Below are 23301 nucleotides of genomic sequence, written 5' to 3'. Positions count from 1 at the left end.
GTTACTCAAAGTTTAAATACTAAAATAAGTAGTACTTAATAGTATTTCTGACATTACATACTTACAAATTGACTAGGGCAAGATTAAAGCATTACTTAAAATTGAGATAAGTAATCTATCGAATTGAATAATTCTATCAATATTATGAGTGCGGGTTTCGTTGATTTCGTAATGTTCCGTATTAATGATATCATTGGTATCTTAGTTTGATATCTATTTGTTACCACGTCACTGGTCAGAAAATTAGGGCCGGTCGAAACAAATATTGATAGCGTAAAGTCTTTATATTACAGAGATATACTTAATGTTTTGAAGATTTCATAGTTCGTTTGGTATTCTGCAGCGCGGTGCTCTACCACTATCGAGTATTGACAACCGCTACCGAGAAATTTTGTAAGAAAATCCAATCAGCGCCTCAAGCGGGAGCCATAGGAAATAATTGTTCAGTACATTTCAAGTTCTGGATACTAGTTACCGTCTGAAGAGAATTGCGCTATAGTTTTTGTACTTCTGAGTATAATTTAATAAAATGATGTCTTCCGAGACTGCGGACACAGCCACGACCCCCTAAACCGATCAGAGCGTGGAACATCTTATTCAAATGTTAGTGGGTAACATTGCATAGCAAAAAGTTGTGTATGGAATCGCATTTTGTCGTAATTAGTTGATGAAGAATGTTCAATGTGATAGAGAATGTTATTGCGTTGCTTTTTGTTGCTTCACAAAAACTAACTGCGATATATAAGTACAGTGTAACCGGTTTTCAAAGCCCTAAACCATTGCCGATCTGTTTATTCTAGTACAAACTGTGTGCGTGGAATGACTCAACTAACACCTTAAATAGCGGTCATAAATAACTAACACAATTGATATACGGCCTCAGCGATAGCCGCGCACTAAAAATATGACCAGTTAATTTGTTATCATCGCTCTTTGTTTAAAGGGTATTCCCGAACTGATAGGCCGAGGTTATGTCATTATAAAACATGTCTTTAGAAATATTTCAAGATAGAACGTATTTATACTTAAGATAGTTAAGTAGTGTGCTTTTGAAATAATTATATTTATAGGTTAAAGTGATACCGTGATAGTTTTGTAAAATTGAATTTGTTGGGCTTAAAACAACCCAGTGGTGGTTAACCTGCCATGTTTTAATCCATATGGCAAAGAAGTTCAAGCTTATTTTTAAGTGATTTTAGTATCGGTACCGTCGCTGCGCCTCTGCTGGTTTGCGTTAACGCTGGCTTGTGGCCTTTAAACGGGCCTTTACGCGTCGGTTACGTAGTACGTACAATTTACGCAAAACAGACGCTTATTGAAGGCGATTGTTGAATAATTAGTCTTAAAAGTCTTCTGTTTTTCAGAGTCCGAAGAAACTACAAGGTACCGAATTTATTTAAAAGAAAAAAGAACAAGGTCTTTCTTCGATAATCTTACTGTCAAATTAGCATTGCACTTAGGTATAATTGTATGATAAAATTACATTTTAAATTTTTGTACGTTTTTAATCTGGAGTACCTACATGTGTTCTACATAATTTCCACAAAGAACAAATTATATAAGTACAATAGTTGTCATATAAATAGTGTGGTAGATACGCGTATCTTATCGACAACGGTTAGTGTCTACTCGGTCGCGTTATCATTTGTTATCAGTGATCTGTTACGTTCAAAGTATCCGGTGTTTCATTGGAAATTATACTTGAAGAAACTATCTAATTGTATAGTTTCATGAGCGAACTTTCAAAAATAAATATTTGTTTCTGTTGTTTTTAATAACTGGGTGTTGTCTGGCCACACTTTATTCATACGCGATATACCTATTTATTTAACACATTACTGCCCCTTAGCTGGGCACAAGGAATAAAGGCCGTTTTGTGTCGGAAATTCTGTATAAACAAACTTTCAGGCATGTAAGGTGTTTCCACTTTGTTTTTCTTCAGCGATCAATGTGATAATCATCATCTAACGTTTGAGTAAAATTTTACCCACAACTAAAGCAAGTGTAAACCATTTATGTTCTAACCTTCTAAACACGAAGCATTCACAAAGCTCGCACAATAATTTCTAATAATCCAATTTCAATGTTTCACAATATCAAATAGCTGCGTTTCAATCGAAAGCTTCGCAGTTTCATATATCCAAAGCGTAGTGACGCGCGAGGTTACATATTTCAATTCCACGAACACGTGAGATATGTTATAATAAATACAGGGAGCTATATTAACTATGAACAAACAAACAACTAGTTATTACCTAGTGCTTGTTTTAATATGAGTTTAGTTAATCCTTTAGTGGGCTAATGTAGTGTTGGTATAAAACGAGCTTGTTTATTTTAACACAGAGTGGTTTTCATAGAGGTTATATCAAACAAAATGTAGTTTAAATTTTATTAATTATAGAATTTATTTTCTCACGGGTACATAGATTTCAACAATGTTTGCAAAAGCAATGCTACATGATTAACCCTCGGTTTCCGAGGTACATTTAGCGGTAGTTTATCTATTCAATAGCGTTTTTTTATATGAATTTAAACGATATTGAATAGTACCACTAAATTGTTGAAATAAAATACTTATAATTTCGAATGGCGTGTTACTATAGAATCTGTAATAAATTATCATGATAAATACCTTTATAAATTTCGCAATCCCAATGAAAAGAAAAATTGTTCATAGAGAATTCTGTAAACCACAGGTGGCATTTTATTAAAAAGAAAATGGACTGCACTCTCCTGCCTTAACGAAGGTATTGTAAGTATTGGAATATAAAAATGAATGTCATCTAATTATATTTTCTTACGTTATAGTTTTTAAATCACCTATCACAGAGCAAAAGTTCAAAGGTCGTCTAACAAAAATCATAAAGCCTATGACAGCACACATTCGGGCAGTCAATGATTGGTCTCCTCTAAACGTAGCCATACATGTTCTATTGTACAATACCTGGCCATTGTCCATCTCCATTGTGGCTGCAGTAATCGTATACGCTTTCTATCGAACTATGGCAACGTGGGCTAAATTACTGGCAGCCTGAGATAGGTCTGCGGTGACGCTTTCAAGGTTTCATGTTGCAGGTTTAGTTGAGGTTTATGGTGTTGGGTATGTGTGTGAGTGGGAAAGTTGGTTACGGAAATAACATTGGCAATGGTGGTCTACATAAAATACCATAAAAGCGAAAAATAATGGTGTGGTCCTGATCAACTTTTTATTATGTGTTTTGGTTATGGAGTCTGACAGACAACGCAACTTAGAAATCAAAATGCAGTTAATTGCAGATTTTTTTGGTATTCCTCTTTAATATATTCAATTTTTCTATTTTAATTTATTTGAGAAAAACTAAAATATTCTTCCGTACCTCCGAAACACAGTTTTATAATTGGGATTTGATTTAAAAATTGTTTTTTATTGAGATGCTATCTATACTAATATTATAAAGCTGAAGAGTTTGTTTGTTTGATTGTTTGTTTGTTTGTTTGTTTGTTTGTTTGAACGCGCTAATCTCAGGAACTACTGGTCCGATTTGAAAAATTCTTTCAGTGTTAGATAGCCCAGTTCTCGAGGAAGGCTATAGGCTATATAACATCACGCTTTAGTCATTAGGAGCGAAGTAGCAACAAAAATGTTACAAAAACGGGGAAAATTTTGACTCATTCTCTTAAGTGACGCAAGCGACGTTGCGCGGGTCAGCTAGTAATTACATATATTTATTAAAATTTGTATGTACATGTTTTAATGATAAACTAATTTTTGACAACGTGACATTATACACGTCGTCATTCATAATTAGTAAACTGTTTGCTATATCAAATGATTCACACTTTCCTATTCTCAGAATTGCACTGAGGTCAGGTCAGTCACCAATGGCATACAAGAAAACCTTTTACATTTAAGAAACAGGTGGTCAATGGTCATGCATTCTTACCTAAACTATATAATAACAATACAGTATTAATATTATAAATGCACAAGCCTAATGTTTAACAAGATTAAAGTTTTTCGCTCAATCTTATCAAAATTACGGAACAAACTTTGATACACATACATTTTGATCAATGTAATTTGACACACAGTTAGTTTATAACCTGTATTAAAACATATGCCATCAAAAACATTCTGTAAAAACCTCAAGTCTCGCCGTAAAAAGTTGTGAGATCTATATAATACCAAGTCGATTAATCTATTTAGTCTCTACTTAAAGGACCTTCTGTCTTAAGTTATTATGTATGTTATTATTAAAAAAAAGTACCTTTAAAACAAATAGACCGACCTGGCCATCGCATGATTTAATTATTAGTATGTATCACACTACACAGCACGACGAGAAGTTAATGCTCCTGAAATGTTAATGGCGAATTTGTGTTTTTTTGCGATGACCAAGTCGATCTATTTGTTTCAAAGGTATTTTTTTTTAATTGGCATGATAATAACATACGTAATAACTTAAGACAGAAGGTCCTTTAAGTAGAGACTAAATAGATTAATCGACTTGGTATTATATAGATCTCACAACTTTTTACGGCGAGACTTGAGGATTTTACAGAATGTTTTTGATGGCATCTCACTTCTTTTTGTAGAGCGAACATAAGTCCAATTTGTATGGAAAGACGTTTTTTTTTTCATAATTCAACATATTTTCCTATGGGAATGATGTTCAGTTTCATGGGCTAAACACCCTTACCCACCCTATACCCCCTCCCGTTATGCCTCATATAGTAGGTACCTATTTACACCTATTTATTTTATTTTCTACAGTAATAATAATTAATTAACTGCAAATGTAACCTTGTAATCTTATACATTTATATGGGATTACAAAGTTATTTTTGCAGTTGGTGTATTTAGAAAACTGGACCGAAATTAGAAAATATTAAATTTTTCCCATGATTAAGACACTAAACCCCATTTGTATTCTAAATTTTAAGCTTCTAAGTCTGCTAGAAGTACCTTAGACTTTTGATGATCGGTGAGTCAGTGAGTCAGTGAATCAGTGAGTGACAAAATTCAAAATTTTAACAAGTTGTCATTCTTAAACTACTGGTTCAAATTGACTGAAATTTTAAATATACCGTGTTTATACAATTACTAATTAGTTGCTGAAAATCCAGGCTTCTTGTTTTATTCACAACGAAATTATAGGGGTGTCAAAAATAGCCCGAATTGCTTCGAGAAAAGGATGTTACGGCCGTGCCGCTTTTTTTTTTGCTCGACTTGCGGGGGCACTTCCGTGCCCCCAGATAAGGATACGTCATACGACGTCGAGTCGGGGACTGAAGCTAGTTATATCATAATTATGTTATCGACCACGTGATTGGAAATAAGAAGTGTCGGCTGACTTGACTATTTCTTTTGATGTAACAACAAATTCAATTCTAACACTTCAGTTTTTACTAGCGGTACTTCACCAATTATATGATTATGTGTGGAGTCATCGTTATGTGTCACTGTGTCTTACGTCTTTTATTGCGTCTTAATCTAGTTATATGTGCAGGTATTAATGTCTTGTAATTAACAATAATAGTATATTTGCATGAAGTATTTTCAGTTTGAAAGTTTGTGCTTTTTTTGTTTATACTAAAGCTACAGTCTGATTGTCTGAGAAAAAACACTGTGGAAACTATTTGTATTAATAATATGGGATTTTTTATAAACGTGTACTGTTTAAAAACATCTGATGAGTGCATTTTTGGTTGGGGTGAGCTTAAATATTATTAATATAATTATTAATTGGCTAAAAACATAGCTCTTAGAATCGTCTATCAAACTTGTTCCCATGAGCCAAAAAAACTCAAAAAATAATTTACAATCGCAGACACAAACCAATTATACACACCTACTAATTACTTAACATCCTGTCATATCATTTCCCAATCCAATTATAGCGAAAGTTAAAAAAAAAATGCTCGAGGCGTCTGCAATCAGATCACTTGGATACTGACATGTTAATCTGTCATTAAGATATTCCAACAAGTTGTCCAACGCGTTGTGGTGTTAGTTTCACTCGGGTCACTGACCGCTTATGTAAAACTAATCTGTTGCACGTGGGTGTGTCTGGGTAAAAAACGTTACGTGTGACTGACGTAGAATTAAGGTGAACTAGGCTATGCATGAGTAGGCATGAATTACTATGACTGCGCGGTAGACTTTTCTACGTACGTTTTACGTAGAAAAGTCTACCGCGCACGCCAGTGTCGTTGTTCCCAGAAAACATCATGGACAGCAGTTCCATTCTCAATAATATCCTCCTAGCCGATATACGGCTACGGCGGTCAGTTTCATTGAAACTGGCCATTTGTGCAGGACTTTGTTTATAGTGTCCAAGTGTGTGCACAATACACAGGTACACTCTCTATTCCATCACTCTCATAGTTTGGTGGGACGGATAACCGACACGACCAGTGAGAGGTCAGGCGCAGGACCGACGGCTTTACGTGCTCTCCGAGGCACGGAGGTCTTCGACCTCAACTTCCCAACTCCGGGCAATCTCTAAGAAATTCTTAACAGAAAATCTCAGAAAAGACTTTTTGGCCCGACCCAGGATTCGAACCCGAGACCTCTCGCACGGCAGCCGCATATACTACAGACCGCGCCACAGAGGCAGTTAATGCCATTCTCAATATTGTCCATACAAAATAGAAATTTTGTATGAAAATCTGATCAGCGCTTCTAACGGGTGTCATAGGAACTAATTTGTCAGTACATTTTAAATGTCCAACTCTCCATACTCGACAGTACCGACTGTAGAGAATCGCGCTATTGTTATTCGTACGTAGGACCTACGTATGCGTCCGACGTACGCGACATCGGCATCGAAAGAATTTAGGCTTTAAGTTTGAAAGAAAAGAGAGGAGGCCGTTTAGGAGCATTTGTAACGGGACATTATATAAACTTGTAATAAAATTACATAAAACTCTTCCATTTGTTGTAAATAAGATAGATAACAAGCGAAAACATCTGTAGTAAATAGCGTAAGTAGTAGTACATATTTTCTAGAAACATTATTTTAACTTACACTTCATTGTCTATTAGGTAAAAGCAATAAGTAGCTAAAACACGTAATAGCGTATTCGCGGAAACAATACCAATCGATATAATTTTACTACTAACACAGATTATAATGTATCACCTGTTAACGCTTGTTAATAAATCTTATCACACTAATCCGCTTTCAAGTGAATCCTGAATAAACACATTATTAGTACTTTCTTCAAGCAGCCGCGATTAAGAATATACCAGGGGAAACAGGTAAAATACCGCATCGTAATTATAATTACTCCACGTTACGTACTTCTTGATAAGATTACATGCTCAAGATCTTTTCCTTAATTAATTATTCTGAATCACGACATTGTACTTAAAATACTGTATGAGTCTTGCCACACCACCGATAGCCTGACGATATCTTTGATTGACAATCGAATAACCATTTTACGTACTAAAAACTGCTGGCTTTCGTTGAGTATTGATCCATTAAATAACTAATAATCAATATATATCAACCATTCACGCATTGCCATCCTATGCCAAACTAAGCAGAGCTGGTAATCATGTCTGGGAACCAGCATTAGGTACATTTTATGAAACACACTAGTTTATACCAGATATAGACCACATCTGGGGGCACGGAAGTGCCCCCGCAAGTCGAGCAAAAAAAAAGCGGCACGGCCGTAACATCCTTTTCTCGAAGTAATTCGGGCTACTTTTGACACCCCTATAATTTCGTTGTGGATTAAACAAGAAGCCTGGATTTTCAGCAACTAATCAGGCATTGTATAAACACGGTATGTTTAAAATTTCAGTCAGTTTGAACCAGTAGTTTAAGAATGACAACTTGTTAAAATTTTGAATTTTGTCACTCACTGATTCACTGACTCACTGACTCACCGATCATCAAAAGTCTAAGGTACTTCTAGCAGACTTAGAAGCTTAAAATTTAGAATACAAATAGGGTTTAGTGTCTTAATCATGGGAAAAATTAAATATTTTCTAATTTCGGTCCAGTTTTCTAAATACACCAACTGCAACAATAACTTTGTAATCCTATATAAATGTATAAGATTACAAGGTTACATTTGCAGTTAATGAATTATTATTGTAGAAAATAAAAAATAAATAGATGTAAATAGGTACCTATTATATGAGGCATAACGGGAGGGGGTATAGGGTGGGTAAGGGTGTTTAGCCCATGAAACTGAACAACATTCCCATAGGAAAATATGTTGAATTATGAAAAAAAAACGTCTTTCCATACAAATTGGACTTATGTTCGCTCTACAAAAAGAAGTGAGATGCCATCAAAAACATTCTGTAAAAATCTCAAGTCTCGCCGTAAAAAGTTGTGAGATCTATATAATACCAAGTCGCTTAATCTATTTAGTCTCTACTTAAAGGAGCTTTTATCTTTAGTTATTACGTATGTTATTATCATGCCAATTAAAAAAAAATACCTTTAAAACAAATAGATCGACTTGGTCATCGCAAGAAAACACAAATTCGCCATTAACATTTCAGGAGCATTCACTTCTCGTCGTGCTGTGTAGTGTGATACATACTAATAATCAAATCATGCGATGGCCAGGTCGGTCTATTTGTTTTAAAGGTATTTTTTTTTAATTGGCATGATAATAACATACGTAATAACTAAAGATAAAAGCTCCTTTAAGTAGAGACTAAATAGATTAAGCGACTTGGTATTATATAGATCTCACAACTTTTTACGGCGAGACTTGAGATTTTTACAGAATGTTTTTGATGGCATAAAATTTACCATCAATTAACGATTGATTGTTTGGCCTACGGTGATAGGATTGAAGAGAGAAGAGAATTTCGATTGGCAATTGGTTTACCTTTACGGTGATAGGATTCGTGAATACTGCAACTTACCTCCTCAATTTCATCCTCTCCGTCACCGGTTTCCTCAATGATATTAGTTAAAATAGCACTGGGTCTCATAGACACCCGGTGACGGACAGACTTCCTCCACAAATCAGTTGTTTCTTCCTTCGTATCATCAGCTAATACCGCGAACTGTTCGTAAAAATTGATCACTCCACTTAGTTCACCATCCACACTATCCGACGTATTTGACAGTTTGTCCTTGTCAACAGATTTCTTCCTTTCCTCTATTCTTCTATAACCTTCTGTTTCTTGATTCTCTCCAAGCAAATTTATAGGTCTTGGATTTCGAGGAGGATATTCATATTCTAAATCAAACCCTCTATCTTCAAACAAGCTCTTGAACCTCGCCCAACAACCCACATTTTTATTTTTATCTACCGACGGCTGATTCTCCATCACGTATCCCGTATTCTTATTCATTTTTACTGTTTAATCTTCAGCACAATAAACAGGAAACAATACGTTTTCACTATTCGATAATGGTTTACATTATTCTAGCTATTCGTATCGTATGACTAGTAAATCTGTTCAAATTAAATCAATGCCAATCCGTACATTAACGATTATAAAGATAATAATGTTCTTGATAATAGTGATATAATTTGTCATTGGTTTCGAAACGCGTACTCGTCACATGTTGCTTAAATTACAGTAAAAAAGAACTGTTACACAATGCTATTATCGGTTCATCGACATTAAAATGCTTTACCAAGCAGGTGAGAACGATTAAGATCTTTTCATTAACTTGCACTTAACAGATGTCACCACGTATTGGAAACAGATCCAAATGTCCACTTTCTTATTGAAAAGAGCAAAAATAATCACTATATTAACGAAATATCACACCACTTTTTTGTTCACACGTGTTTCAAATATATTTTTTTCATGTCTCCCGTGACTACCTAGCGTCGAGTATCAAATCGGACTAAAACAATACGAATATTGTTGTGTGATACATTTGATAAGGCTTATCGATTAGAGTCGCACTGATTACGTCTAATTATACCTAAGTTATTTTAATATGTCGATCAATTTACTATAATTCAAGTGCTTGGGTTACTTCATAGCTGATTATTGTAATTAAGTTGTGAACCATTTGATTTTTGTTGCTGAAATCAGATCCGGCTTCATATTCTCATTCGCCAACATTTCGCTCGAAATTCCTGACTAATCATCTCAGCCGGGAATCGTCCACTGCTGGACAAAGGCCTCCCCCATCGAGCGCCAATAGGACCGGTCCTGGGCCGCCCTCATCCATCGGACTCCGGCAACCCTTACCAGGTCGCCTGACTAATATTTCATTTGAAATACATACCAACAAATAGACTATTAAAACATGGTGTTATAATTTAATGATAATGAAATTTAATTTAATAAATGCAATGCTTTACTACATAATAAAATTGTATATAGAGTTGTATTCAGGCCTTGAATCAAAAGCTATTCATTCTATAATTATTTCAGTATTTCCAATACGGCGAATATAATTTTACAAATGAATTGCATACCTGTATTAAAATGTTTGTGTGGGGTGTTCGGTAATCGGGTGAACGTGATAATTGAGTACATTATATTGTGTATATTATCATTATGTACAGTTTCTGTTTGGCACGTGTGGCGTCCATGAAATATATTATTATGAGTGGGTGAATATTTTCCAGAAAATGTGCTGTTTTTCTATTAGAATATAAAAAGGTACCTTAAAATCAGGTTTATTAAAGCATACTTAACGGTGAAACTAGTAGTCTTTTGATAGTACAGATTGAGATTGATTTGATTTTTTTTTCTAATTGAAGTTTCCTTTCACCTAAGGCATATTCAAAAACTCAGTGCTACATATAAAAAGAAAGAAAAAAGTGTTCATTTTACAAAATGCTAGCACATATTTGACGTTATTCCTTAGGAAATGCGTCACATTTGTTCCATAATACGTCCTTAATAGAACACCTACTTACTACATACTTAACCAACACCCACATACTGTTTTTTGCAGTTAAAATAGTCCAACAAAAACATCAGTAAACTCACATCACATTCTCAAGAGTATTTTACAAAAACACGTGTTTTATAAAAACTTGAACTTCATAAAAAGTATTCTTGTATAATACATATAACAAAGCGATAGAAAAAAACGCGTAACTCTCCAATAAATTATTGTTTTTATTTAATAAAGAGTAAAATAAAAAATAACATCAGCAATGTGACGAATGGAGGCAATCTCATCAGTTACATCACATATGATTTAAAGACAAAGGTACACTGTCGCGTAAAGGCGAACATTCGGGCATTCAGAACATTCTTGTAAAAACAATAAATCAGTTTTATTAATTTTATCTTCTAACTAACTAACAGCTAACACTTCTCTCATCAATTAGATTTTCTACCTCTATCGACTACTGACAACCGGCTAGCTATCAAAAAATTGTATGACAATCGGTTCAGCGCCTCTAGCGGGCATCGTAGAAATTATTTTTGCAGAACATTTTAAATGTCCAAATCTCGATACTCGAAAGTACCGACTGTACTGAATCGGTACAGTTGTGGGATTGTCAAAACGTTACACAAAAACATAGCACTAGGACATTTGGCTTTATTTGTATACTTTTACTAAGAAAGAATAAGATGAAGGTCATATAATGTCTAGCAGACTTCCGATTGCTTACTTTCAATAATAGCAAATCACATGACCATTTGAAGGAACCTATTATTCAGTGAATTTATATGGAATTAAAATGCACAAGGCATTCTCACCACTCAAATATCATTTAGTGTATTCTTACATTCTTAGCTATTCCGAGCAGCTCAGCTCGCATGTGATTTTGTTTAAAAAATACTAGGAAAAAAAGTAGCCAAAGTTTTCTCTAATTATATTATTAATATCTTCATGTTTTTAATCTTTGCATAAGTAGTTTAGTGGCGATCGACAGCATTTTATATAGCTTTGTTTGTGAAAATACGCGAAAGCATAATGTACCCGAACGTAGGCGGCAAAAAAAAAATTACGTTCATTAAAACAGAAGCAAAAAATTACTTTTTATCAATAATTGTGTTCGGATATTTTTTTGTGACTACCATAGTGTGTATCTGGCATGTGCCACACGCGGATATGAACCTTGACCCTACTGATTGGTTCGGCGCCAGAACTCAATCACCGTTCTTTCGAATCGTTAATGTGAATTAACAATTCTCATTTCGGAGAACTGTTTAAATGTTCCCGATGATATTATGATTAAAGTACTTTAACTGATTTATGTTAATTGTTGTCAATTATAAGGAAAAATGCTTTGCGTTTTGAGCATGCGCGGCATGCATATGTTAAGTAGTATGTTTCTTAAAAATGGCTGTGCGATCGTTGATGCAGTTGTTAATTTGAAGGAATAAAATGTTCAAACCTCTTTCTTCCATTAAACGACTATTAATTTCAAAATTGTTCTAAAGAACTTTTAAAAGTTTCCAAGAAGAAGCTTTACTTTAAAATAAATAAATGATAAAACAAAAGTATTTATGTAGAACAAACATCGGAGGTAGTAAACTTGGCAGGAATTAGCCGAAGCGTTGAATAGTTAATGCATTGAGTAGCGATGCTAATGAATGAATTACTTGAATCATTTATATTGCTGAATGGATAATTTATGTTCATTGGACTATGTTATATCATTGTCTTCATTATTATATTTTGTTCAGTATTTATCAAGATATGCATAGCAATTTTTAGATGTACGAAGTCTTGAAACGTGTTTTATTTATTTGCAATTTTTTGTGTAAGAGCTTCGTAGTTTGTTGCACTGAAGTTAATATTGTGCTATGTTTGTCTGAAATCGTTGACTTATATGTGGAGTCAATCCAATATAAAAATATAACATAGTCAACCAAAGATCTTACTTACGCAGACTCATTCTATTTTAACAAGGTATTACTTTTATAGTTTTGACATTACATTGAACATAGGAGACCTACGTACCCTATAGGGGTAGGACAGAAAGGTATTTTAACGCAAAATATTCAGGCACAGGACCTAACGTGCTCTTAGTTAAATCCTTTTTCTACTTTCTACGCTTATATAACAAAATGACGTATCTATTGACTAAACATGATTGAAAACGTCGCAATACACCATGTGTCAAGCAGTAGTAATGAGGTAGAATGAATAATTAGGCAGTACTTACAGCGACATCGACTAGCGGTTCATCCTCCGGCGTGAGCGCGAGCGACGAGCGACGACCGGCGCGTGCGCCTGGCGACCCACTCGAGCTGCCTGGGACAAATAAAAACAACTACTTTATTTTCTATACAATTTTAAGTATTTTTTGTTGGAATTTGTTGCCCGTATTCTTATGGTGATATAATATATAACTATGCCGATGTTTAAATAAATTAGTGCAGATGCTGTGACGTATAATAAAAGCCAAAAATATAGATTATTTTTTCCTTTTTTAATATTCATAAAGCGTGGTCTAGCAGACTCAGCAGTCATTATTCTGGCCTAACTCGGGTCCAAATCTTAACACTATATTTTTGACATTTATTGAAATCTTCATCAATATGTACAGTCAATTTACATAAAAAATCGGAATTCATACCCTCAAACTTTGCACATTAATCACACTGCCTTTTGACGAAAACAAAACTAAAATATGCTCCATAGTTTCTGAGTATGTAAAGGCAACAGAAATACATAGTTTTAAAATACGTAATGATACTAAAGTTCAAAATCATCTTACAAGTGTTTGTTGACAGTTGTATCTATTGGCTTGCTTTATTGATGAGAGATCAATCGTCAATTTATTCCGCCGATCAATTCGATCTGTCATATGAGCATTTTAAATGAGTTGATGAGACATGATGTATGTACTTGTTGCACTGAAACGTTGAAATAGGTAATGGTGTTTAGAAGAGAAATATGGCTCTGCATGATTTTATTTCAAGTAACTGGACAGATCAGATGATAAGGATGACTGGAAAAAAAATGGAAAAGGCCTTAGCCCAGCTGTGGGGCAATACGGGCAAACAAAAAACAATGCTTTTATTTGAGTAATACGTTTATAATCTGCAATTTATTGGCAAGTTTAATTTTACGCTTTTTTTTAAAGGGCAATTATTCCTCTCATGATTTTATAAAAAAATCATCAGGTTTTCTGATCGATACCTAAACAGCCGTGTTCCATGAATGATGAGTATTTCAAGCTACAGGAGCTAGATTGACAGTTATTCCTATTCTATTCTGATTTCAGATGCTTCATGCTACATGCTTCTAGAAAGCTCATCAAACATAAATCACGCCACAAGCCAGCCTGCCACCTGACAAAACACACAGACAAATTAGGTACGATGTTATTAAACCATTACTTCTCAAAGGTATTCCACGCGTGGCAAAACGGAAGCGAAATTTGCAACACAGGAAGTGACTGATACAAATTATACAGCCTATATTAAAGAGCGACTGGTACAAAGTATATAGAGTGACAACTTAGTAAAGAGCCTTAGCATGCACTATTTAACTGGATTCATCATCATCAGCCGACCTTTCTTCCAACTATGTTGGAGTCGGTTTCCAGCTTTACCAGATGCAGCTGGATACCAATATTTTACATGATGCGACTGCCTAATAGACCTGCTTAAAACTTCGGGCCATTGATATTCTAAACTCTGAATTTTGTGTTTATCAGCCGCAAACCTCGCATACAAGGCTCTCTACTAACTTGTTAAACTATAGTGCCTATATTAAAGTTTCCGACCTCTAGTTTCGAGAAACGGCTCTTGCAAACAATAATATAATTAATTAGAATTAGATAGAAACTTGGTATCTGCAGATTCTGTAGTCTAACTATTTGTGAATTGAAAACTTATTGCTTCTAAGTTTGCTGAGTGATATTAGTTAAAGATAGAACTGTGGTGGTTTTATTTGTATTGCGCTATTTTTAGAGCGATATGCCACGATCTTTTTTTGTTCTTTAGAAATAGACAACTTACTATGAATGTAAGTTTATACTAGAAAATAGTGTGTGTTTTACTGTGATTCAAGAAATTTGTACATAAGAACATACACTAGTTTATCGCTAAAAATCGGTTTATTTAGCCGGAATTAGTGTCAAAAATAGCAGGTAGTTGAAGTAGGAAAAATCAAGATGCTCTCAGCTACCAACTTACTCGTTAAAAGTATTCAGTGAAACCTATCTAAAACATAGTAGTTAATGTAGTTTTCGTGAATTTCTCAGGTTGAAAACAAAAGTATATTGTCTTATACCATACTAATACTCAAGTCCCTCGCAATGTCTTTTGATTCGTCCCTGGAGAGCAATTCGCTACTCCATTCATAACCTGGTTATCAGCCAGTCAGCACCGATTGTCATCTTTTCACAACTACAAACTTAGAAACACGACTATTCTGTACATAGATAAAACTTTATTATGATTGGCTGAAAGTTACACGGTGTCGTTGCCTTAACGGTCCCAGCAAAAAAAAAAATGTATCTATGGTACTGTCATTCCCCTGGTTTCTGAGGTTAGTTAGGTTAGGGACATTTATCTATTTAATAGCGTTTTTAAACTCATATAAAGCTATTGAATGGATTTACTGCCGCTAAATGAACTCAGAAACCGGGCAATAGTCTTGTTAGATTAAAATCCCCTAAATATAAATAAAGATTTAAAAAATATATATCTCTGGTATCCGATATCCGGATGATTTAATTAAGCTTATAAATTACTTACTGATATTTAAATAATTGTTAATTAAAAACTGATCGGTGTGTGTTGATTTAATTAATTACTTGATTAAAATGTCTGATTGATTTCATTCGATCATTGTAACGTTTTAAATCGCAGTCATTGTATTAATTATCTCTCAGGATAAAATTAATTATTTAATGCAAAGTCAAAAGCTTTTTTACTCTTTCGCTTTACACAAAATATTTTTCTAAAAAATGCTGAATTCGCGCGAAACCCCTAAATATGAGAAGGCTTGAGGCGACGGCGAAGATCCGCAACATTTTTTATGAGGAATAAGGAAAATGGCAAACGTTACAAAATTTTGTTAAGTAAAAATGTAGATAAGGAAATTCAAGCCTAAATCATCTTATTTTTTTTTAAAACACAATTAGTAGAAAAGTTGTAGTGCGCTTCGTAGACAATTAAGAAATAAGTTAAAAAAATCTGAATATACAGTTTTTTTTTATTTTAAATATGTTTTTTTTTGGCATATTAACCTGTGTCGGTGTCATCACTGCCTCGTCTCTGGAGCCACCGCTGCACCAGCTCGATGCTGGCCTCCTCGCCGGCCAACATCTTTCATTCACATATTATATCACCGCATTGTAAACATCACTCTTTTACGCACTAAACAACACATTTATCACTTTATTGACACTTTATAATTTTATCATAATTTATTTTAATATTCACTATAAAAAAAATGCAAAATGTTAAAGGCCGATGTGTGTTTGAATTTTTTTTTCTATGGCAAAGTACCGTCAAAAAAAGTATAACAAAAACACTGGCCGAAAGGAATGACAGCACTTTGCCGCGTTCAAATATCGAATTAATTAAATGACGAACGTCGACGGGCGAGTGTAAACAGCGAGTAGAGTAGATGAAGCCAAATTCATTTTGCGGTTCACGGAAATGGGGTTTATTAAATTTTGAACCTTAGTACTTAGTAATAAGAGTGTGGTGGTACTTTGTTAAGGCGGTGGTTGTTGTGGTGTCGTGGAGTTTGTAGAGCGCGCAAGCGGTCGGTTAGGTAATGGCCGTCAAGCCGAGACAGTTGATCGAAGAAGGGGGGTGAATGTAGGACGAATGTGGTCTGAGAATATATTAACCCACTGGAAGGGATATGTGGTGCTGACAGCCTGCTGATAGGTCTCGTGATTTATGCACTAGCGGTGTTAATTGTTGACAAATCGCGGTCGAACGGTACTTACTACCGGCCGAAGTAAATGCCATAATCGTGCCTAAAGTCTGCCTTTTTTCTCATTTCTCTACCAAAATCAAAGGTCATATAAGACAGTACACACAAATATATTTACTACAGATAAAAAATATATCGGAAGTAATATTCTAGTCTAATAGTCGTATATTTTTACTTCAATTTCCGCTGTCATGTGATCACGACTATCAAGAGTCGAAGTAAGCCAATATATTTGTAGTAGGTCATAGCAATCAATTACGTAACGTGTTTAGTTATTTACGAGTAGGCGGTTTGTTTGTCTGCTTTAGCCTAGTAAGTCTAAAACAACTTTCACGAAGACATGTCTATAAGAACGTTTATAATGGAGAAGAATTAAGAACAGCCGATTTATTTGTCATTTGTCTAGCTCTGCAAAATCACAATCTATACTAATATTATAAAGCTGAAGAGTTTGTTTGTTTGAACGCGCTAATCTCGGGAACTACTGGTCCGGTTTGAAAAATTCTTTCAGTGTTAGATAGCCCAATTATCGAGGAAGGCTATAGGCTATATATCATCACGCTACGACCAATAGGAGCAGAGTACCAGTGAAAAAGTTACAAAAACGGGGAAAATTATGATTCTCTTAAGTGACGCAAGCGAAGTTGCGCGGGTCAGCTAGTTGCATATAAAACGAAGTTTAGCTTGCTGCAAACTACAATAGCAGCTTGAATTAAAAACTTAAACTTAAATAGCAGCCAACAGTTCTATAAGTAATGTTTTCATTAATACACATGCCCTATCTTGAAGTAAAAAACTTTACGTTTTTTACTAAAATAAAAATAAAAACTGCTTTTAAGTTGCTTATAAGTAATACAGTCAGTGTAAACGAAGCTTAAGTCACGTGAATACGTGAAATCATAAATAATGCTTACGATTTTTTTGTATCATTTAGTTTTATTAGATAGTCATTTTGTACCTATGTTAAAAATACTATGTAAGGATTTTGTTTAGATGATGAAAGTTAGAGTATCTAGGAAGAAGATATAACTATTAGTTTGACGTCATGACCATCAAAAAATGATTTAAAAAAAAAACATAGTCTTGTTGCTCTTTCTAATAAGCACAATTTATTATTTTTATTTTGTGTCTGGCTCTCGTCGATGATAAAAAAGAAATAAATAATAAAATGACGTAGAGAAGGAAAAAATATTTGTGTATCGAACTAATTTAAAAATTCTTCTTTATAATAATTGCATTTTCAAGATTACAATTCATTTGTTTATTCGTAAGACGTAGGTAATAAAATAAACAGCCTTGTAAAGATCTTGTTAGGGTTTAGAACCTCTATTGAGTGAATGAATGAACGAATGAATGGACGGAATGAACGGTTCGTGAAAGCTCGCTGTAGCAATTTCGTCATTGAGAGTATTAATTAAATAGAGTTAGTCGATAACTCGATGTTGTTTCTTTGTTTAGTTAAATATTGTAAGGCTTTTGATGTTTCAACTTGTTTTATAGTTAATTTTAAACGCTGAAGTTATTTATTAAGCAAAAAGTTTTACAACTAGTAGTATCGCATTATTTGTTGCTTTATATTTTAACAAAAATCTGTAAAATATCTAAGTTTTGCATAGACTCCATTTAACAATAATAAATTTAAACGAATAGATTACAATAAAAATGCTTTAGTTCTCAAAGACAACCTGCAAAATGCTGAGTCATTTATTATTTAATTCCTTAACTATGATAAAATAATTTTGCTCAAAAATGCTTTCATATGAATAATTTTCGTAAAGCTACAGGTATTATATCCGTATTATATCAAGTTAATGTTAATAATAAATGTATGTGTTTAATCAAAACAAGTATAATTTAAATATGTATGTATTTAAGTAACATAATATTCAAAATGCGTTATCACATTTACATTTCTTGTCCACAACGTGGAAATAACACTATGTTTGTGAGATAACTGCTATACACTATGCAGTATGCACTTAGTTTTAACATTTTGCAAGTTAATTTTCTGCAACTTACGCCAGGCAGTACATTGGCCTGAATACATCTATTGCAGATGATTAAGGTGGCGTCAGGTAGAATTAGTGCACTTTCGTTCGTGGCTGAAAAGGCCTATGCGGGAGTGGCAACCGCGACCACATTGACGACAGACAAAAGTGCCAGAGGAAGAGGAGGTGTTTGCGGTACGTTGGTGTCGTAGGACGCGTTTCTGTTCTAGGTGGCTGAGCCAGGTGGTATCGTGGGCAGTGACACCGTCCGCTAGGGCATGTCTTCAGGTGTCACGATCGTTAGCTGAATTCTCCCAGGTTGAATATTGAATTTTGAAGGTGCTCATGTCTCGTTTTGCACTATCTTTAAAGCGTAACATTGGGCGGCCTACAGGTCTTTTGGCATCAGCTATTTCGCTTAATAGAATTTGTCTAGGCAAGCGAGTGTCTTCCATACGGTGAACATGCCCAAGCCAACGTAAACGTCGCTGTTTTAGCAGAGCCATTATACTTGGTAGTTTAGCAGCTGCCAATACTTCCTCGTTCGTTAGGCAGTAGATAATAAGGCAGTAGATAATAAACTAATAAAAAAGTTTCATTTTTTATAAGTTTTCGTTACAACTGAAAATAGGCCATGAAATTCCATAGAGGTGAACCTTTTTTCTAAATTGTGGTGGTTTAAGTAGCAACTTTTATGTGCCATAATCACACTATACTAGCACCCAAAGGCCGAATAACCGAATTGAAAATGATCATAAGATTTCATTATTTTCAGTAGCCACGATTTGTATAAAAAAGTAAGGCATGAATTCCTCTAGAAATAGCTTTTAAAACGGAAGTTAATAGAGCAAAGTCTATAAACCAGGTACTAGATAAAATTATTCTATGTCCGTTGGCAACGTGAAAACTCCAGCGGGAAGCAGTAAGGCTAACGATGTTAAAGAAATTTGCAGCTCCTACTAACTATTTTATGAGATTTCAAATGCAGGAACTGGGTGAATTTTGCTTACTACCAATTGCTTTGACAAATTATAGTGTATGAAATTTCTAAATGCAATCAAATATGCAATTTTAAAAACTTTTGCATACATATGGTATAAAATCACGCCTTTATTCCATAGAGCTGTATGTAGACTGAATGTAACTCATAATAGTCACCGCTGCGTAAGAGTCTCCTTCCAGGATGGAAAAGAAGATAGGCATTTAGTCCACCAAGCTGGTTCAGAGCAGATTATGAAATTAACATTGCCTTAGAAACATTTTTATCAAACTTATTTACTGAATTCTCCCGAGCAGTGATCTCAGGGTTTTCTTTCTTTTTTAAACTAATTTAGCGAGTGATCATTGCTTCAGTGGAATACATTCTATTTTACTTAAGATTTATACTGTTTACAGATTTTCTGATTGCATGTGAGGTACATTAGTAAGGTCATCACGTTATAATGTGCACGACCTGTTAAAGTCCCAGTGAAAATAATGTTTTAAACGATTATGAAAACTTTCAGATGTTGCGATGTTATATTGTTTTAAAAAATAACCTCGCATTATGGTACGGCTCTATATTTTTACATTTCGCGACTATTTTCGTTATATTATTAAATGTATATGTATGATGTTATAAGTATATTATCTACAGTTAATGATGAAAATATAAACATGCACCCAAGAAATGTTATATGGCTGTATCACAAAAACTCAAAGTCACATAGGTTAGGTACTAGTTTTTGTACCCCGCGTAATTTGTTTTTGTTATAACGTATTTATTTATAAATAAATGTTAGAATAAATAATAATGGGTTAAGATTTAACCCTGAAGTTAAGTAGCAGGTTCCTTTAATGTCATGCTTTTAATAAATTTTAAGTCTTTAGCTATCAAGCGAGTAATACGCATTGTTTTTTAAATTCAATTTCAATACACTGAAATAAATACAACGCACCGAAAAATGCTTTGAAATATAATTTAACACTAATTTCATTAAGAAATATGAATAAAAATACACACAAACTACAAAGAGAAGCCAAATATAATACCAGAATAGTTTTAGCCGAAATGCCTTTCTAAAGCTCGTGATTAACCTCTGCTCTACAAATATAAGTATGTATGTTTACTTTACAATAATTTACATAATAGTCTACTCTAGAATCTAGTTAATCAAATAAATAAAACCTTTATATCTCAGAATAAAAGTGATATAAGACAATAAAAAACCACAGTCACATCTAGTGCACTACATCTTCAATCGTCACCGTACACAGAAGTGCGTCAATGATTACACTCGGCAACTGGTCTGTTTAGCCGCCCATTGTTCGAGCAATGCAACGATCAATGGTTCGTTGTGAAATCATAACTGTACGCATTGATTTAGTACTAATATGCTACTGGTGATTGAGAGATACGAGTGATAGATGGTTTGGTTCTCATATTGGGTTTCAATTGACACACGTTTGTCAAACTACAGTTAGTTAGACAGATCGTTTAGGGCTTAGTGGTTCTTTTTAGAGTCTGTTGTCTTATAGTTCAAATAAATCGTTACTGATTGAAATAGGTTTTTAAAAATGTTGAATGTTGTTGATTTTATTTCTACATTGGTCTAGTTGATCATCAAAAGAATGGGTTACGCGAAATTAAAACAGTATAGACATAGCTTTTGCAAGTCCATTAAGGCTTAGTTTCCATACTGCTGAAATGTACGGCCCAGAAACGTAGACAATAATAAGTATTTAAAATAAAATAAACGACGAAATATTTTTTCAAAATTATATACCTACGTTCGAAATCTCGTTTACCATTTTTCGTATATCTATTTATACCCGGCGCCCATGTTCCTCAGTACTTAGCTTTATGAGAGGTACTAACGTTTATTAGATCTGCCACCCTGCTTCGCCACAAGATCTAATTTCCTGACCCTGACCCTGTTTGTACCAGCCCGCGGCTTGCCAGCCTTGTGTTGCTGCCTTACTTATTTATATACACATCTGCAAGTTTGGTTGAAATATTTCTTCCTTTATGTCTGTCATTTGTTTAATAGTTTCCGTTCATTTATATTTTGTAGGTTAGGTTAAGTTATAGCTTGTGACAGAAATGTTATTTAAAAATCTCCTTTAACCAAGAAGGGCAAGAGTCTTCTCTTGTAATGAGGGAGGGGTTAGGCCTTCTCATAATCATACTACGATTGTTAAATATTCAAGATTTTTTGGGACAAAATTTTGCTAACAAACTTTTTGAGAAAGTCTAGATTAGATACAGTAGTGATTCTAGAAGTCAAATAAATTAATAAAAACGTTAAGCTGTACATTCTGACGTCAATATTTCTCTTATTTTCAGTAAGTGTTTATTCCCATAAGTCCATTAAACAGGGTTACCAACGTCTTTCATACGACACAATAGGACAACAGGTTGTTATGACAGAGCCTTTTGAACACCCCACTCATTCAGGGGAAAAGACGACCTCATAAACACATCCCGTATCAAGTTTCCATTCACCTTGTCAAAGGAAAACTGTGACGCACGTTTCTTATAAGCTTTATATCCATTATCAAAGCTAATTCCCAATAATATTAGATCTTTGTTCTCACAATACTAAGCTCTAAGTGTCACGTACAAAAAGTCATGCTCGGCGTCATGCTCGAGCGTCATGCTCGGACGTCTGTGCTCCACGTAATGCACTATGTGGGAGAAGGGAACTAATTAGGGGAATTTCCATCGGGGCTTAATTAATACCTTCGTCGTACGTTGGAATACTAGAGCACAATTCCAAAGTCGGGCGCATAGGTAATTTGGAGATGAGTTTGTCATAACTATTATGTATTCAGCTAACAAACGTACGGTTTAAGACAATGGACATGAATATTATACAATTTCTTCCCTTCTCAAATGTATATAAGCTATAAAATACCCAGACAGTCGGTTATATTCATCGCAATAATTCGTCTCATTAAATATGAACGTCAAAATGTCAGCGTCTTGGCTTTTCGAATTGTTGGTATTTGCGTAATGTTGGTATAATTACCAAATGTTTTAACTGCCACCAGTTTAATAAGTTATTTTCACCTTAAAGTGTTCTCTTAGTTTTATTATTGCAAATGTTAAAATTCTTTGTTAATTTCTACCTCCTTTTACTTTTAACGTGATCGTATTAAGAATATTGCAAATACTTGCAGTTTTTACTGAATATCTGTGCTAAATATTTCAGAGGTGAGTTTTTACATGGATTCTTTGTGCAAATTACAAATTGCGTTTTGGTTTAAATGCCAAATTTCTGGGAAGTTTCGGGTGGTGTCTTACTTTGGAAGCCGTAAGAAACGAAATACATTTAGTGTTAATTTAAAATCCGTGTAAAGCCTTCGACTATGGATACGAAATCTATTTTATTGCATATTACTTTTACATACAAATGTGATAATATTTAATGTGATTAAAATCTATAAGATTCTTGTCTGTTTAATGGTAAGTGCTGCTGACATGAATTTTATTTCAGAACTAATGTTTTATTATCGAAAAATCCGATATT

At 34.2% G+C, this 23301-nt stretch overlaps 1 protein-coding gene across 8 annotated transcripts in view; it reads right to left on the bottom strand.

The window, feature by feature from the left end:
* The window catches only part of Pde8 (phosphodiesterase 8), a 233333-nt gene that overhangs the window by 76701 nt on the left and 133331 nt on the right, over positions 1–23301 (bottom strand). For 4 of the 8 annotated variants that reach the window (XM_076124910.1, XM_076124911.1, XM_076124916.1 and 1 more), the window contains one exon: positions 13063–13151. In XM_076124910.1, coding sequence (XP_075981025.1) covers positions 13063–13151 — 89 coding nt within the window. Of the gene's footprint in view, positions 1–13062; positions 13152–16101; positions 16460–16571; positions 16648–23301 lie in introns of those variants that run through there. The other 4 variants (XM_076124915.1, XM_076124914.1, XM_076124913.1 and 1 more) reach the window with 4 other exon arrangements.

The sequence above is a fragment of the Anticarsia gemmatalis genome, chromosome 17 (assembly GCF_050436995.1).
Source record: "Anticarsia gemmatalis isolate Benzon Research Colony breed Stoneville strain chromosome 17, ilAntGemm2 primary, whole genome shotgun sequence".
Lineage (NCBI taxonomy): Eukaryota > Metazoa > Arthropoda > Insecta > Lepidoptera > Erebidae > Anticarsia > Anticarsia gemmatalis.
The sequence above is the reverse complement of the archived record's forward strand: the minus strand, read 5'-3'. Positions and strand labels throughout refer to the sequence as shown.